The 18,386-nt window shown below is 35.4% G+C and overlaps 1 protein-coding gene across 6 annotated transcripts in view; it reads left to right on the top strand.

The window, feature by feature from the left end:
• The first annotated feature begins 313 nt into the window (after positions 1–313).
• ZNF608 (zinc finger protein 608) overlaps positions 314–18,386 on the top strand; it is a 71,066-nt gene continuing 52,993 nt past the window's right edge. For 4 of the 6 annotated variants that reach the window (XM_063454142.1, XM_063454140.1, XM_063454137.1 and 1 more), the window contains exons 1-2: positions 1,897–2,544; positions 3,100–4,209. In XM_063454142.1, the coding sequence (XP_063310212.1) occupies positions 3,340–4,209 (870 nt within the window). In that variant the 5' untranslated portion in view covers positions 1,897–2,544; positions 3,100–3,339. Of the gene's footprint in view, positions 426–1,896; positions 2,545–3,099; positions 4,210–18,386 lie in introns of those variants that run through there. The other 2 variants (XM_063454139.1, XM_063454138.1) reach the window with 2 other exon arrangements.

Below are 18,386 nucleotides of genomic sequence, written 5' to 3'. Positions count from 1 at the left end.
TCTCCTTACTTGTCTGTGTGTGTAGCTGTATGTGTTTATACAGAGTGCTCTCTTCAACTCTCCCATTACCTCCCCCACTCAGGCTAAAGAAACAAACCACCAATCAGAAAGCCCAGATGCACAAATGCCCGAATCTTATTGGTTGCAAGCAAAAAGGCATTGGGAACAAAGAAAAAAATGTCCTGTCAGGTAGACTGTGTTTGATTCTCTCTTTATATCAGTTCTGCTTTCTCTCCAATGTATATGCAACCATTTAGCTTAGAATGAGAAATAGGAAGGAGCTAATGTTTAGAATTGTTTCTCACAGAGCTCGTAAGTAGACAAGAAAATAAATGACAGCAAAATAGGTGTAAAAAAAAGCCCTCGACTGCAACATAAACACTCAAAGCAATTAGAAGCAAAGGTCAACTTGATTCTATTCAGATGTAAGTATGGTTGTGTGCAGTGCTGTGGAAAGTGATTTATTAAAAGCTGTGAGTAGTCTAAGAAAAAAATGTTGTTTGATGGAGGCTCAGTTGTGAGAAAAAAAAGGTGAGCTGTGTTAGTCTGACAAAAATATTCAGGATATTTTACACTTTAAGTGCTAGATCAGGATGGTGGTGCGGGGGGGGGGGGGGTAACCACCGGCTGTGCTCAAATTATTTCTACAAGGAAACTTGACTGGGGGGGAGGTGCCGAGTTGCCTGAAAAAAAAAAAAAGACTTAACACAATAATATAATGCTTTTATTTAGTATTATTTTATTTTCACTGAGATTAAATTCTTACCTATCCATCCTTGCTAAATGCATCAATAATTTCCGTTGTATCTCCTTTGATATTAGAAGCTGCAATATGTACATAATTATTATAAATTTCTTTTAAAAGAAAGATTATCTGTTACTAATATGTCATTTCTTTGTTATTTGTTTGTTGTTGTTGTTATGGAGATTTGGTGACAGTGAATCTATTCTTTATGTCTAAAGAGGTTTTAAAATGGTTGATGGACGGAATATTTGGATTGAGTCCTATTGCATACGGAACACACACACACACCACCCCCTCTCTTCTCCTCTCTGAATGCAGAGCACGTTTCTTATTTTTTTTTTCTACTTAGACACAGATGTACAGCAGCAGAGAGAAATGTTTCACATTCATGAGTAATAGTTGTGGCAGAGAAGGCAAGGAGAATATAGCGAACCTAACAAGGTTTGCTTTTGTTAAAAGATGAAATGAATATTTCCTTGATATGCCAGTCACCCATTTTTGTTCTCACGTCACTATAAGCATTTGAACGCTTGATCTTCACGTGATATAAAAGCCTGTGCTGCAACAAAATAGCTGACTTTATAGGGCTGGCTGTGCTAGCTCTGCTTCTTGCTCCCATCCCCCTCATTTTTTTTTTCCATTTCTAACAAACCACTCTAGACTTCCAATCCATCAACAATTCATTCCAGCTTTTAAGCTGGGAATGCTAGCTAATTAAAAATACTAAACATGCACAAAGATTATTTGACAAAGATAAAAAAAAAAAAAAAGAAATGAAGAAGTGGTGATTGAGAAATAAAACATATCTACTGTTACATATTTTTTTTTCTTGCAACAATCTATTTGTCAATATGATTACTGTATTTTGTTGCATGTTTCACAGACACAGTTAAAAACCACAATGACTTGCTGAAACAGCACAAACAAATTACAGTGTGCAAAGGATAGAATTCACACCCCTCTGCAGACTGAGCATCACACTTAAAAATGTTTTGATAATAGGTTTATCAGATCACAGATCTATCACTGTCTCAGCCCGCCTCCCCCACCTCTTTTCTCTTCAAGTGTTGTTCAAGAAAGCAGATTTGTCAGGAAAACTGCTGGATGGGGGGAGGGTGTGGGAAATGCCACTTCCTGAATAAGCAGAGACTGAATCCAGACCAGAGTTTCAGTCCCTCTTTTTTTTTTCTCTCTCTCTCCTCTTTCTCTCACCCCCCTCTCGCCTCTCTCACACCCCCCTCTCCTCTCTCCTCTCCCTCTCCCTTTCACTAATTTATCCCGATGTTAGCACATTCTGTCTTGTTACAACCGGACGCCTGTAGGTTTGTTCATTGGGATCATTACTTAACTGATCAGGATGGCCCTGGAATATCTTTTTAAAGGAGAGACGTGATTGAAGTGGTGTCAAGAAAAATAATACAACTTTTTTCCTACAGATTTTTTTTTTTTTATTGGATGGCATTATATTTCGGACATGGGTTGCTGGTTTAGATTGTGACATAATTTCTCCTTGTCTGCTATGTGAATTCTAATCTGCATGTTTTAAACTACAAGAAGTGAATTACAGGCAGGAGAGAAGACAATTTTTCATGTTTTTTATTTTTCTATTTTTTTCAAGTGCTAACTGAGGAAATTGTGGATTACATGACTTACCCTGTAGTCGAGGTACAGTACATGACTTGTTTACTCCCTGAACATTTTTGGTGTTTAAAAATGAGGCATGGAGTTTGTACTGAGCTTGCAGGATTTTATCTTGATGTAAATATTAACTAAAATAACAACACAGGAGTGGGAAAAAGGTAAGAAACATGTCTGTATTTTTTTTTTTGCAATCTAACCTGGTGTTGTCTATTCTGTGTGTCCTGTAAAAATCCTTTTAGCTCATCTTTGTCAAACACTGGCTCATTTGCGGTGAATGAGGCCACCTCGGTGTAGAGCACTTAAAGTGTATGTCTTAATCAGTTTCCTGTGCAGTCAGTAATGTTGTATTTAACACAGCTTTCCTCTGCAGTCTGATCACAGTGAGCAATTGCTTTTTATTTCTCATACTAGGCAGATCATTTTATTTATATAAAGAATTACATATGAAAATTACATATGATTTAGATGTATTATTATTATTATTATTATTATTTATAAAGAATGAATTAACATTTTAATCATACTTGGCATTTTGATAATTTTTTTTAGTTATCATTGCACATCACTATAAACATGAGGTTATTTGAAACAATGAAACAACAGGAAATAATCACATTCAGTCTCTGTAGCATCTAAAAATAATTATCGCTACCATCTCTGTGTTATTACGGTGTTGTAAAACCCATATAATTGTTTTTTTCTCTTTCCCACAGGAGGTGTAATTGAATTAAATAAAATTGCATTTGGACAGTTTTTGGGATATACATCACACGAGAAAAAAAAGACAAGAGGAAACATTTCCTGGGAATACAGTGGTTTGTGCTATTCTTTTTTGGATTTATTTTTTTATTATTTCAGACTATAGGATAGCAACCCAACTGAGCTAAACGAATGTCCTCTTTTCTACATAAAGAAGTTCATTGGAATTTAATGCCACAAATCTCATCTTCAGGATGTCATTGAGTACGACTTCTATAGGGAAAGGTTTGGATCCTAACGCAGTTGATGTGTATGACAGTGGGGATGACTGGGAAATTGGTGTTGGTAATTTAATCATTGATTTGGATGCTGATTTGGAAAAAGACAGACAGAAATTTGAAATGAGCAACTCTACCAACAGTGGTTGTGTTTCAAAGGACAGTGGACATGGCTTGTCATCTAGTGGACCTGTTAACTCTACCTCCTCTACCTTAGTGGACAGCCTCAAATTTGCTTCTGTGCAGCAACAACCATCAACCCCCCAAGGGAATGGCCACAAAGAGACTAGCAAATCAAAAGTGAAAAGGAGCAAAACTTCTAAGGATTCTAATAAGCTATTGCCTTCTGCATCTTTGTATGGGATTCCAGAGATTAGCAGCAGTGCTGGCAAAAGGCAGCAGGAGGCAGGACGCTTTGGGGAGGTGGCATCCACAGTTAGCATGAGTGCAACACTGTGCCATGGTACCAATGGAGTTGGCCTTACTGGTAACCCATCTTGTGGGAAAAGCATCAAAGAAGAAAAAACAGGGGGAAAAAATCAGAGCACCAGGGGCTCAAAAAGGGATAAAGAGTCTGGAAAGTCAAGAAAGGACAACAGCAACAAGTTATATGACATTGGGCATCCTAACACTGGAGTAAACAGCCAAGCAGTCGTGCATTTGTATGGATTTGGAAGTGGCAAGGCCTCTGGGAATGTCAGCCCTTTTCACTGTGGCAATAGCTTGGCTGGAGAGTTAACAAAAAATGCACTTGATTCAGGGAATATGGGGAACACTGCACTGGCTAAAAAAGAAGAGGAGGATGAAGAAAGCCATAGGCGAAACAAGAAATTAAAGACTGAAAAGGTAAATAAATTCACTTATTAGCCTTGGCATACAAATATTTTATGTTGCTCATGCACCCATCTGGAATGCATATACTTTAAAAATATATTTCCAGTGTATTTTGCCCTTTATTTCTTGGTTTGTGTTACAGTCCAATGTATGATTTTGTTCCCTGATAGAATCACCTCGAGGTATGTCCTATTCTTGCATAAGGGAGTACAAGTATTTTAAACTTTAACCTCGCACCCTCCCACATCTTCCTGCAGGGTGAAGCTCAGTGTAAATGCGAGACACGTGTTTGCAAGTACTCAATAAGAAAGATGTTGGCCTTTTTCCCAATCTCTTATTTATTGCACTGTGAAATACACATTCCATTATGCAATATTTCCCTACATAGGCTAAACTGGATGTCTACATTTACCGGTCACATTGTTTAAATATCAAGATTTAAAGCTTCATTTTATTTTGTCCTTCAGCTATTTATAACTGCTTTTTGTTTTAGTTATCAGGGTAATTAGTGGTTTTGTTTCCTGAGACTATCTGGTGTTCATTCAAGCTACTGTACTACCCTCCCCCACACTCTATTGCATTTAGCAGCCAGATCTATGTGCACAACAAGCAAGAGTTTAAACTACCAGTGAGGACTGACATAGTTACAATAGTCAGTGCTGTTTGGTCATAGGGTGGGGGAGGTGTTTTGTGTATCCTCTTCCACTGAAGCCATGTAGCAGATACTATTGCAGAGTGGAAAAAAAAATCATTTTCCTTTTTTTTTTTTTTTTTTTTGTTTTTTTTGTTGTGTGTTAGAGGATGTAACCAGAGAGCTATTTCAAGTAATGCAAGGCAGCACTGTTTCAGGTTCTCCTTTGATTTGAACCAGTCTGTCTTGAACTGCCTGAATGCTAAGTAGCTTGAAAGCACATGAACAAATCAAATGTTAGGACTGGTTATAAAGAATGGCTATTCTTGCTGCTCATTGAAGCAGGTTATTTACTAGCAGTTATCCAGAGGGCGTAAGGTTTCTCTGGGGAACTAGTGCTTTTGTTGATTGATAATTAAGGGTCAAATGCATTCTACAGGCTGTGAACTCGTGTTTTTTTTCTGTTCCATGACATGAGAAATCTTGCATATGATATGTTTATATTATATTTAATTAATTATACACACACACACACAACACACACACATTCCATAACCAAAAATACAAATGTATTTCAGTGTGATAAACATTTAATTTCAAATATTGTTTACAATGTGCAAAAGATAGGTCTGCTAAAAACAAGTTATGTGTGCACAAGCATATAATGGATTTTCCAGAGTGACAGGTCTGTGGTATATTTATTGGATCCCCTGAATCTTTAAGCATTTGTTTCAAAGAGGGGAGGTATAGGTGCATATTATGTGCCCTTTTAATCCTACTCTCTATTGACCTAGAAGCCCATGGATATGTTTTGCTTGGTCTGTTTGTAGATGACATAGATTGAATGTAATATTTATAAATTGCCCTTTGCAATTCTTTTTACATTCTTACTCTATATCCATTTGTTATGTTTTTTTTTTTTTTAGCAGTTTTCAATAGGCGTGTTTCTTAATCAACCTTAACTGTCCAGATAAATTGCACTAATCCAGTGATCATAATGGCCCTGGTTAAAGAGTCAGTTCTTTAAGATTGGATTCAGTGGCTTCCTGGAATGTGGGAGGTACTACCCTTTTGTATTCCCTTTTAGCCTTTTAATCTTTCAGCCAAATGTTCACATTGAACAATTTTGATTAGCTAGCACTCTGTACATTTCAGTATCTCAAAGCCTGCTGTCATGGTAACAAAGATCATCATGCTGTGGTTTCTCTAGGCTGCTATCATTTCTTCAGAGATAAAATATGTATGAGAATTTGTTCATTGTTGTAGCTTTATTAAAGTCATCGTAAATTCAATTGCCTAACACCTTTTCGTAGACCTCTCTAGTACTGAAAGGGTGCAGCGTTGCTTACCATAATAATGGTGCTTTTACAATTTGCCTCAAGCAAATATTTCCCTTTTGCATTATCAAAGAAGCATAAATCTCCTTGAAACCATATTATAGTTTTCTGAGTCCAAATCATACTTAAGAACCCACTTAAGATGAATGAACTAAAAAATAAGACTTAAAACCAATTATTATTATTATTATTATTATTATTATTATAACTGTTGTTATTTTTTGGGAATACTAAAAATTGTTAAAATGTTTTGGAAAATACAATGAATAATATATCAGAGACAATGATATAACTGTATTATGTAATCCCTGTAGGTAAACATGACTTGAGTGCTTGCCACATATAACACATGTAGAGAGGATGACAAAGTCTCTTTGGTTGTGTTGTTGTCAAGAAAGACTTTTAGCAATATATACTGCTTGCCTCTGGGGCTTAGTGTTTAGAGTAAGTCCCGTAAAGCAGATAGAAATCCCATTAATAATCTATTCTTTAGTAGTAGATCTGAGAAGGAAAGGCATTTTTTCCAAACATTGCGATTAAATGTACTGCTTCAAAACCCTACTTGATTTCTCATGTATGTCACAATTCATAAGCATTTTTATTTTTACATTTCAAAATTGGTGCACATACTAGAATTTTTAGAGCCAGGCATATATGATTAATTAATTAAATTGGAATGTAATCATGAGATGATCACATTATATTTTTTATTAAAGTATTTTCTTTCTCTCAGTTTATGCTTTTAGTACAGTGCTGTAGATAATCTCTTTGAAGGTCAGTAAGATGAGATAGATCCATTAAGTTGGGCAATAATCACATTGAGACCACTGGATACTCCAAGAATCTACTGACAAGCTAAATATAGCTTTCTTGTTAATTACTTTGTCTAGAAGTTTAGCAAGGAAATAATTAAAAGTTGTGTCAATTGTGTTGCAAAAATGATAATTTACAGAGTTGTGTTTACAAGATTTAGACACAGGAAGCACAATTGATTTGTCTATGACTTGTTTTATTTGATTACTTTTAAGAAACTGGATTTCCTCACATATCAAATGGAATTTCCTGTATGCAATTGGTATAAAACAAACACACAATTTATGTTTGCTTAAAAGTTCTATAACTTTATTACCAAGAACAATTCTCTACTATTTATACAACATGTGTACTTTGACCAACACTCATCAAAATCATTTATTTATTTTGAAGGACAGGAATTTTAACTACTTAAAAAAACATATATCACATCACAGTGCTTCCTAATGACTCCTGAAGTGTTTTTCTTTTTGTTTTTTGTACTTTCAGCGGCATATTGGCCAGAACCACAAAAAAACTAATTTTTATTTCTTAAATATTAAATGTAATGATTTTCTTTAAACACACTCTGTATACATTTTAAGAGCTATTCAATTAAGAACTGAACTAGTCTAGCAAGACTCACTAATTCATTAGTGGGCTTAATTGTCTCTTTAAAAAAAATCTTTAAAATAAGGTTTAGTTTATACAGAGTAAAGTAAAGGGCCGGAGAGGTCATTTGCTGTAATTGAAGGGCAAAGTATTGAAGCTTGACAGCAGCTAGTTCTTAAATTTACATAAGCGATTTAGCTGTTGAATGCACTGCTAAATATGGGTGTCTAACAATAAGCCCAGCTCAAGGATCTTAGTGTTTTGTCAATGGCATGTTGTTGTAATTAGGTGGTGGAAGGCTACTGCAGCGAATCAAATTGTTAAACCTTCTAAAATATATTTATAAACATTAGTATATACACTAAAATAACTAAACACATTAACACATATAATTCATGGCCTGTTAAATGTAACCTCTCTGACTTAAGTACATGTTGTGCAGTTATTCCTTATACAAAATGTATTCTATTCATTATACATTCATATTAGGTTCATACAGCGCAGCCCTTGCCCTCGCCAAACAGTCATACTTTTCCTCTCTAATTAGGTCATGCTCCCGCAATCCCAGACGTCTCTTTGACACCTTTAACTCTCTTCTTTGCTCTGCTGTGGTCACTCCTCAAACTAACCTTACAGCCGAAAGCTTTGCATGCTACTTTACCGACAAGATTGAACAGCTAAGGAAATAATTCTCCCCACCCTGCCTTTCTCTTTCTCAACCACACATTGATCATGCCTTTCCTACCCTTTAGACTTTCTCCCCGGCTACTGGACAAGAGGTGACTGCGCTTCTCCTTTCCTCTCGCCCCACCACTTGCCCGCTTGATCCTGTCCCATCTCACCTTATCAGATCTCTCTCCTCTTGTCTTGTGCCTTCCTCAACACACATCTTCAACTGCTCTCTCTTCTGGCAGTGTCCCTGCTGACCTTAAATATGCCACTGTAGTACTTATCCTGAAAGAAACATCTCTCGACCCGTCCTCCCCCTCTAACTATAGTCCCATATACCTGCTCCCTTTTTCCTCAAAACTTCTGGAAAGACTTGTCTTTATCCATATGTCTCACTTCCTCAATTCCAACTCTCTCCTTTACCCTCTCCAATATGGCTTCTTCCCCATCCACTCTACTGAGACTGCTCTTATCAAAGTTACTAACAACCTAATCACAGCTAAATCCAAAGGCCACTACTCCATTCTAATTCTTCTTGACATCTCTGCTGCCTTTGACACTGTTGATCATGGTCTACTTCTTCAAACTCCTCAATCACTCAGTCACCCAACGCTCATTCAGTGTCTCCTTTTCGGTGGAGTCCCCCAAGGCTCTGTCCCTGGTCCCCTTTTGTTTTCTCTCTATACTGCCTCTCTTGTCAAACATATTACTTAATTTGGATTCTACTACCACCAATATGCTGATGACACCCAGATATATCTTTCCTCCCCGGACCTCTCCCCTGCCGTCCTGCAACGTGTCACTGCTTGCCTTTCTTCCATCTCTGACTGGATGTCCTCCCACTTTCTGAAACTAAATATCTCAAAAACTGAGCTCCTTGTCTTTCCTCCTCTTAATACTGATCCTCCTCTTTTGCTCTCCCTTCAAGTTAATGGTATCCACATCAGTCCATCCTTGCAAGTGCCTGTCTTGGTGTCCTACTTGATTCTGGCCTCACCTTTGAGCCTCACATCCAGCATGTTACTATGTCCTGTAGATTCCATCTTAAAAACATAGCTCACAACTGCCCCTTTCTTACGCAAGATGCTAGTAGGGAGCTTGTCCATGCTCTAGTAATTTCTCGCATTGATTATTGTAACCCTCTCCTAATTGGTCTTCCCAAAAACTGTATTGCCCCACTACAGTTTGTAATGAATGATGCTGCCAGACTGATTTTCCTCTCGGTCCTTTCACACCTCACCCATCTGTCAGTCCTTACATTGGCTTCCTGTATCATATAGGAGTCAATTCAAAGTGCTAACCCATACCTATAAAGCATTGACCAATTCTAGCCCCTCTTATATCTCTTCACAGATCCTTCTTGATCTCTCTGCTCTGCCCCTTCTCCTGTCCACTGATCACACACGTACGGCCAACTCACGCTTGCAGGACTTCTAGAGGGCAGCTCCCTTCCTATGGAATAGTCTTCAATCATTTACGTTACGGAATCTGTTGGCGCTATATAAATCGCAATAATAATAATAATAATAATAATAATAATTTAAGAAGTCCCTTTAAAACCCATCTCTTTAGGAAAGCTTATGGCCTCCCAGAGTAACCTCTACTTCATATACCTGTCTCTTGCTCTCTCCTAAAGGGCAGCCAGCTCTGATTCACTCCCACCTTACTTCATTGCTATTTCTGGTCCTATTGCGTTTTATACTATGCCTCCTATAGACTGTAAACTCGTTTACGCAGGGTCCACTTCAACCTATCTTTCCTGTAAGTTTTCTTGTAATTGTCCTATTTAGAGTTACATCCCCCCTCTTATAAAATTGCAAGGTGCTACGGAATCTGTTGGCGCTATATAAATGGCAATAATAATAATAATAATAATAATAATAATATGTCCCTGACTATAATACTATTACTAAAGTAGCATATTGCCTCGGTTTTTATCACTTGTGGCCTTTAATGTATAAATAAATATATTCAACATAGTGAATCACTCATGGGACATTTCAAATAAAAATTTAAATTTTCAGTTTTTGTTTTCTTAAACCGTTTTATTAAGACAACCTTGATAAATAAATATTAAATAGTACAGTGTCTTGTCATACAACATCCACACCTCAACATGGATTTAATTTTCAACAAAGGATTCAAATCATCATAATGTCTACTTCACTCTCATAATGCCACATGTGTCACTTTTAGATTTGAACTATTCTTTCTTCAGGATTTTATTAACAGTGTCCTGCTATTATGTAAACAGTATGGGGGAGGGGAAAGGGTAATGGCATATGTAAAAATACAGTGTTTTGAGTTTGTCATCGAGCAGTTGGCAATATGCCTGATAAAAATTTAATGTTTGTGCACACTTTATGTTCTTACTCAGCAGACTTACATTTTAGTCACTCATCCATTACAACTGTGACCTGCCGGCATACAAGCTTTGAAAAGGAAACATCATCTGGCCTTTTGTTTGAGGTCTTTTATTGAGGCTAATGACTGGTCTTGTGCCACCCAGAGATAAATGACATTATCTCTGAGTGGTGTGACAGGCAGCAGACATGTTAATGGTAAAGCTACAGGGAAGGTTTTTCATACTTCTAAGGAAAGAGCAAAATAGATAAATTTTATGTGACCTATACCATGCCAGTTCCTATATATCTGTTTTATATACAGTATATTTTTTTCGATACTAACTTTCTGTTAAGAGTTTGGAAGTGTATATTTGTTGTAATAAACAGATTTGCTCTTGTTGTGATGTTTTTTTGGCAAGTTAAATTTGTGCCAACATTTATTCACAAGCAGGGTAATTTGTTACATTATTTTTTCAAGATTAGCATGTGTTACTTGGTGTTATCAAGATTTATCTCCTTGGACTTTGCGAAATAGATAAGGACTTTATCACCTTAAAAAAATATTTACTGGTTTGTTTCAGAAACCCATTTTGCATTTTGCACTAAAGTACAATTTACTGCTGAAAAAGGGTTGATTTCAGCAGTCTCACTCACAGGTTCAACTTTTACATATTTGTAGTAATATCTTACTCCATTTAGACTAACCACTGTTTACCACTAATTACTTTTCTTACAGTGATTTTAAGTATTTTATGTTCTAGTCATTATATATTCTGGATATAAACCAATAAAAAAAAAAAAAGCACTGACACAGTATAGGGTTTGTTCACAAAAGACTATGCTTGCCGCCTTTTAGATTTTATACTTGTGTCTTCTTGACATGTAGTTAGTATTTTTATTGTTATTTATAAAGTTCTGTCATATTTGGCAAACAAAGAAAATGTTATGTTAAACTGTCCCTTATTTGCTGATAGATTGAAGACGCAGAAACATTGTGTAAGGATGGGTCATGTTTTCTCCTCATGGGATCCTATGCACATTTTTTAGAAGTTCCAGCAGAACTAATTTACCCCGAGTTGACTTTGTTAGATGTTAAAAACTGTTTTCCACATCAGTATCACAATGTAAAATGAGAAGATTTATATTAAAAAAAAATAAAAAAAATGTAATACTTATTTTGGGTGGTTCAATGAAACTTCAGAAAGAAATAAAGGATCTTCAGATGGTAAATATATGTATGTGTGTGTTATATATGTGTGCATGTGTGTGCATGCATGTATGCTTAAATACAGACAGTTTGTAATGCATTGTATTCTATTCAGACCTTATGGACTCTGAACTGTAATTCACTTACACCCTTCCCCCACTGTGAGAACCTGTGCTGTCTATTGTAGGGTGGCTGATCTATCTTGTTCATCTTAGTTTACCACCAGCAGGGTTGTGAATGTTCCTCTATTGTAAACTGTTTAGGGGCCAAAATTGTCTGATTGCATTTCAATTCACACATAGTAGTTCTGGTAATTGGAACAGTATGCTTTACGTTTCAATAAAGGGATGTAATTCTATTCAGATGTAAACACTCTCATGACAACTAGAAGTTAGTAGTATTGTGAGTTTTTGAACATTATTTTCTAATAAAAGGAAATATTATGTATAAAGTCTACAATACATATACTATAATTGTATGTATTTTCAGGAGAAGGTCTGTTAGGATTTTTTATGCCTTTATTATTAATAAGTGTTTTACAACTATTTTATGAGATAAACAGGATCAAGAGGGTAGATTCCAACTCTTGGATGAATAGTACTTTCACCATCTTCCACGTTCTACTAACATCGATTTTTTAAAACAAATAACACATTTATTCCTTGCATTGTTGGAATTAGTTAATGGAATTTAGTCTGCCACATGTAGCAAAACTAAACTTGGTAAAAAAAAAAAAAAAAAAGCTAGGGACAACTTATAAGTCCATGGTAGTTAAAATTGGTATTGATAATGTGGAAGTGTAATGTCTGCATTATCAAGTTTATGTGCCAGGGAGGATCACTTTTTATTTTCCAAACTTATATCAACTGGTTCGAGGAAAGGAATTAGATGAAACCCACAGCCTTTGGCGACATTACCACTATACTTTCTTTTATTTGGTTATTTTGCTTAGACTGCCCATTTCATATTAAAGGCAAGTCGTTTACATCACCCATCATAGGCAGATAACATGTGAAGCGAAGGCTATTTTTGGGACCTTTTAGTAATAAATATTATATATTATGTATCAGCCCACAACGTGTTGACCTTTCATAATTCTGTTGAAGTAATTTTCTCAAAACATTCTTGGATCCATTAAAAGCTCCCCATCTAAGGGAGTCTATTTGAAAACTCAATAAATGAGTATACCTTGAAAGTGAATATTTAAAGGTTTGCCTTAAAAGATGCTATGCATACTATCCAGGTTGGGTTAAATATATATATTGCAAAAATGTCTTATAGTATAAATAAAGAATAATTATTTTGGTATTATAATTGTCTCTTACCCAAATATGCGTCACTGATTACTTAAGGGCTTTGAGACAATTGATCTGAACATTTGAAGGGTTAAACTGAGTGACTGCTGAAAATCAGAAATTCTTGCTCTCTGCAGTGACCTTTGAAAAAGCAAACATGAATATGCCTAAGGGTTAACTACGTAATATTCGATTTAGCAACCTGCAGGGTCATTTTACAAAGTATACAGCCAGACCAAATTATTTTTGGATTTCCTTTTACCTCCTTGGCTGCATATTTCTGGATGGCTCATGTTAAAAAGCAATAATGATGTTTGAATTGGAAGGGTTTGGCCTTTGGGTTTTCATTCTTCATACTGAACTGTTTGTTTGTGTGTGGTTCACCGCACTACATGGATAATGCTATCAAATCTGGGCTGTATTATAGGCTTATAACTGCAGAGCAGCAGCACGTTTCTTGTTGTGTGTTCTGCCTGGGAATCTTTTTTGTGCCAGTCCCATCTTAGATGTAAATAAATCGAAAAGTTAAAGCTATTACTGTTTTTGTGAAGGAGAAAAGAAGAAGCCATGAAGGGCTTTAAATAGATTATTCTACATTACAAAAAAAGTTTTTTTTATGCAAGCCCATCATCGAGTTGACTTTGAAAACAACCTGCATGAAGTAGCATATACATCTCGTCCTTGCACAGATAAGATTTAATGGGTATGTGCGGTAGATTAAAGAAGGACCCTATAAAAGCATGAAAGCCTTTATGTAGGTTTGCTTCACGTAATGTGAGAAATTAGCCAACTCCATGATGTTAGTCTTTGTATGGACGTTTGTAGATATACAGAATAGTTTAATATTTATTAAGGGTAAGACTTAAATTTTTATATATATATATGTACTATTTTGGGTGGTTCACTATCTTCAGATGTTAAATATATATTTGTGTGTGGTATATATGTGGGCATACATATATGTATTTATATATACACACACAAATTGTATTCATTGTTTTCTGTTCAGACCTTATAATATATACATATTATATTGTAAATATGGTATACAACAGTAATATTCTTTGATTCTTCATGTTTTACATTTTCAGAATTTCTGTGTACAAAGTCAAGTTAACGTTTCAGTCTATCTTTTTCTCCCTCCCCTTCCCTCAGCGTCCAGAGTGCGTATATGCACGCTAAGCTGGCAATATGGTCCAATCACAGGCTTCTCTATGAACAGCCCCTGATTGGACCACCCTCACCCCAAGTGATGTTGAAGGGGACACTGAAAAGCAGTAGTGGAAGCATTGCCTGGCTTAAAAGTAAAACCTTTTTTACAGGTTTTACTGAGAATTGAGAGTGAATACCGTTCCCATAGTGTCCAGTAGTGCATCTTGCACTAGAAAGGTCCCCCTCTCAATAGGGTTATAGTAACCCTTTAAACCCTTTTGTTGTTATTTTAACATTGTTTTCACACCCCTTTATCATCTCAAAAGGTTAATCTCTATAGGCTTAATTTGTTTTTCCATTTCTCATTAGTTTGTTCTGGGGCTTACACACAGTCTTGCACAGTATTGAATTGCTCTTCATTTAGTTTAAAATGCAGGCCAAGTCCTCTCGTAGGTCCCCATCCCCCCTTTCTCCATCAGTTAGAAGTCATTGTTTCCTAGCTGTATGCTGTTATTACTCAGATGTGACTGACAGAGCTGCATGCAGTACAGTGAAGCATATTCATTTTCATCTAGTACCCGTTTATTGCCTTGAGCACTGTAAATCTGTCAGCTCTTCACCATACTTTCACCTCTTTCTTCATTTACTCAAGCTCCTAGTTTGACAACATTTCCCCGAGGCGGAATCCTAATCTGCTTCCAATTAGTTGCAAAATGTGACTGAAATTTCCACATGATAACCGCTGTTTTACTTGCACGCACCCATCTAGAAATACAAATTAAAATGTTGGAATATTTATTTTTTAGGGAGCCCTCAGATTAATTTTCCATTAAAAATTCTCAGCTGCTTTCAAATGACTTCCATAGCTTCCATCTCTGATTTCTGCTCAACTCTTAGATGTTGAAAAGATTTAAAATGCTTTTGAACCGACAAAGCTTTCCGATCACTCAGTTGATTAAACTGTATCATCCATGCATAATTCGAGTACAAATCATTGTGCCGCATGTCTTGATCAAATGGCTTTACGTAATAAAAACAGTGATAATTTTGATTTATTGCCTAGATACTCTATCCGTGTAGATGTTATAGCTAGGTACATTACTGAACATAGTTCTGCAAGTTAGTGTTTCATATATCTGACCATTCAAAGGGTTTGACTGATTCATAGTTTGAGTTTCAGCTTAATTTAATTTCCTTTTACATAAGGCATTACTATATGTGTTTTATAAATGTCATATTTTGAAGTGGTAATGTCAAAAAAATATTTTGTATTTATGTTGTGCACATGTAAGTGAATGGTGGAAATTTCTATTTGCTAAGATACTATCAAATAACCGTATTAATATCTAAGTATATGAACATGTGTATATGACATGTTTAAAAATCATGTCTCCTTCCTAGACCTTTTCTCTTTTTTACTTTTCTTAGAGATGTCCAATTTGTTTTAGATTCCCCTTGAAGGCATGATGGCCTGTTTGGATTCAGATTTTATTGTTCATTTTCTTAGCCCTTTTTAACAAATGTTCACCAATTCCTAGATTAACTTGTTCTCATAAACTATAAGACAAAGAGGTTTCTGAATGAAGAACGTTTATAGAGAAAAATTGTAAACATGGTGCAATCAATAGAAACCAACTGGAAAAGATTTTTGGTGCTTTTATTGACTAGAATACTGAAAAGCGTGACTGTTCAATGTTAGATATTCTGTATGTTTTATTAAATCCTCTTTAGGCATGAAAGAAAATGACAAAATATTGACCTTGTGTTTTTATTGGCAAGCTATACAAAAATGCATGCCTTAATATTTATTCATAAGTGTCTGGGGTATAGTAGAAAACCTTTACACATGTTATATATTTATTAAAACCAAAGCCATCAAGGTCACCAAAGCTTTTGAATTTACAGTCCATTATGAATTGATACAGATTGTATTATTCATATCCTAAAATATGTACTGATGCTAGATGTGGGTGGCCAGTTATTTTACAATGATATAATCCACAGTGGCAAAGTTCTGGAAAATTGTTACATACTAGTATAGGCTGAATAATACTCTCTATGTACATCTCTAAATACAAACTAGTGATGTGTAATGATGGACAGTGTAGATGAAGTAACTATAGTAAATATGTGTAAAAGAAGTAACAGGATTGGTTAGACCAACTTCGTTTCTAGATTCCGTGATTTTATTACTACCTGAAAATTGTTTATAAAATTATACATTTAGTATGCCAGTGCTCATATGTTCATTTAATATAACATCAAAATCGATATAATTCAATTCATATATATATATATATATATATATATATATATATATATATATATATATATATATATATATATATATATATATAATAAATATTGTTTTCCATTTTTTTGTTTTGGTTTGTATATGTATATGTGTGTGTAATTTATAGTGCCTTGTCCAGTTGCTAGCATGCAGATCTATTAACATAAACAAACAAGTAGTCACTCTTTATGGCTAAGCACCTGTTCACGCTTTAAAAAAAACAAACAGATTTTACTGATTCCATGTGTAGCTCCCATCAGGGGGTTATGAGTACTGTGAATGTGTCCTGAAAATGAGGCTATCTGTAAAAGGCTTCTCAGCATAAGCTAAGTGTGGGGGAGGGTAGAACAAACAAAAGCAGCAGAAAAACTCAATGAAACAAGAGTCAAAGGATCTGGTATGAGAAACCTTTTATGGGTTGTGTGCTTATGTTTTGTTTTTATTTATTTTTTTATTTTACTATAAACCAGTAAAAAAAAAAAAGAGAGAGATTGCAATCCAATATAGTAACGCTACATTTTAGAGTGTTTCTACCATTTTGTGTTTTTATTCCACTACTATAGTTACTAGTTTACTCCTATTGTAAATCAACCTCCAGCTTTATATCTGAACCAATTATACCAACAGTTCAGACTATGGTTGGTATAACGTCCTTTGTCAGTGTCTATACACATAATAGGGGAACTGCACCAGGTTAATGTTTGACTTGCATCCAGCAAGTATAAAATTAGGACATATGTTGAATACAATCCAGCCCATCTGAAGTCTAGCACAGTTTCTATAATGATTAACAATTGGTTACCAAAACATGCAGGTCGGTACGGGAAGTGTGTTTTTGTGGTGTGTGTAAGTCTCAATTAATTTTTGTTTAATCATTGTTCAAGCTGTTATCTGTCACTCATTATGTAAAATAAAGTTCTCCTTTTTTTTGGCGGGAAGGGGGGAGAGAATACATCTGCAGATTGGAGAGTGTTAATAAGCATCACTGTCCCTTCTGTGCCCTGAAAAAATGAATGGTATGTTAAGCTCCTGGAGCCAAAATACAGTCGGAGAAAAATATTCATTGCTCTATTTTTTAACTGAGGTGCAAAGCACTTGCTAAATTTGTAAGTGTAAATCTGTAGTGAAGCTTAACAGTCTTAGGCTTACCTGACTGATGTTAACATTAACAGCACACACGCAGATATGTATTGCAGCAAATGGATTAGTTACGGATTACTTGTAGACTCGAGACCCATGAAAGAATATGTGTAGGAGCAGTGATATGCTGCATTGCAACATTTTTAAAGAAGCATTTGTTGCCATTAAATGTTTAATTTCTTTACTATTTGAAGCACCCAAGTAACAATTCTTAATGTATATAGATCATTGGAAGTATATACTGACCTGTCCCATTTGTGATGGTGAATTCTAGAGTTGTTATTGTTTATCTTGTGTTCTTGTTATATGTTACACATTTCTAATGCATGTATTGAAAAGTGATGCCAACATTGCTGTGTTCCCTGTTATCATTGTCTGCATGTGCCCCCATTTAAAGCAATATAAATGTAAAATCTAAATGTAATAGCATAGTCAGACATAAAAAAAATAAATAGCCTCTAATTTTTAAACTATCTCTGCCTAATTATTAATACCTGCTTCGTATAAAGTAGAGAATAACACTTTTTTTTTGCGGGAGGGAGTTTTGGAATTCAGGGTCAGACATTGCCAGAGGCTTGTTTTGGCTTAAGCCTGAATATTATTTTCGTACCTATTCACGTAGGTTTGACTCATCATTTATTAAATCTTTGCAATACCATCCCTTTTTAAAACAAAAAGAAAAAAAATTTCCTTTTTTGGTTGCAGAAATCAGTCAG

This window comes from Pelobates fuscus, chromosome 5 (genome assembly GCF_036172605.1).
Source record: "Pelobates fuscus isolate aPelFus1 chromosome 5, aPelFus1.pri, whole genome shotgun sequence".
NCBI lineage: Eukaryota > Metazoa > Chordata > Amphibia > Anura > Pelobatidae > Pelobates > Pelobates fuscus.
Note: the sequence above shows the minus strand (reverse complement) of the source record. Positions and strands in the feature narration are given on the sequence as shown.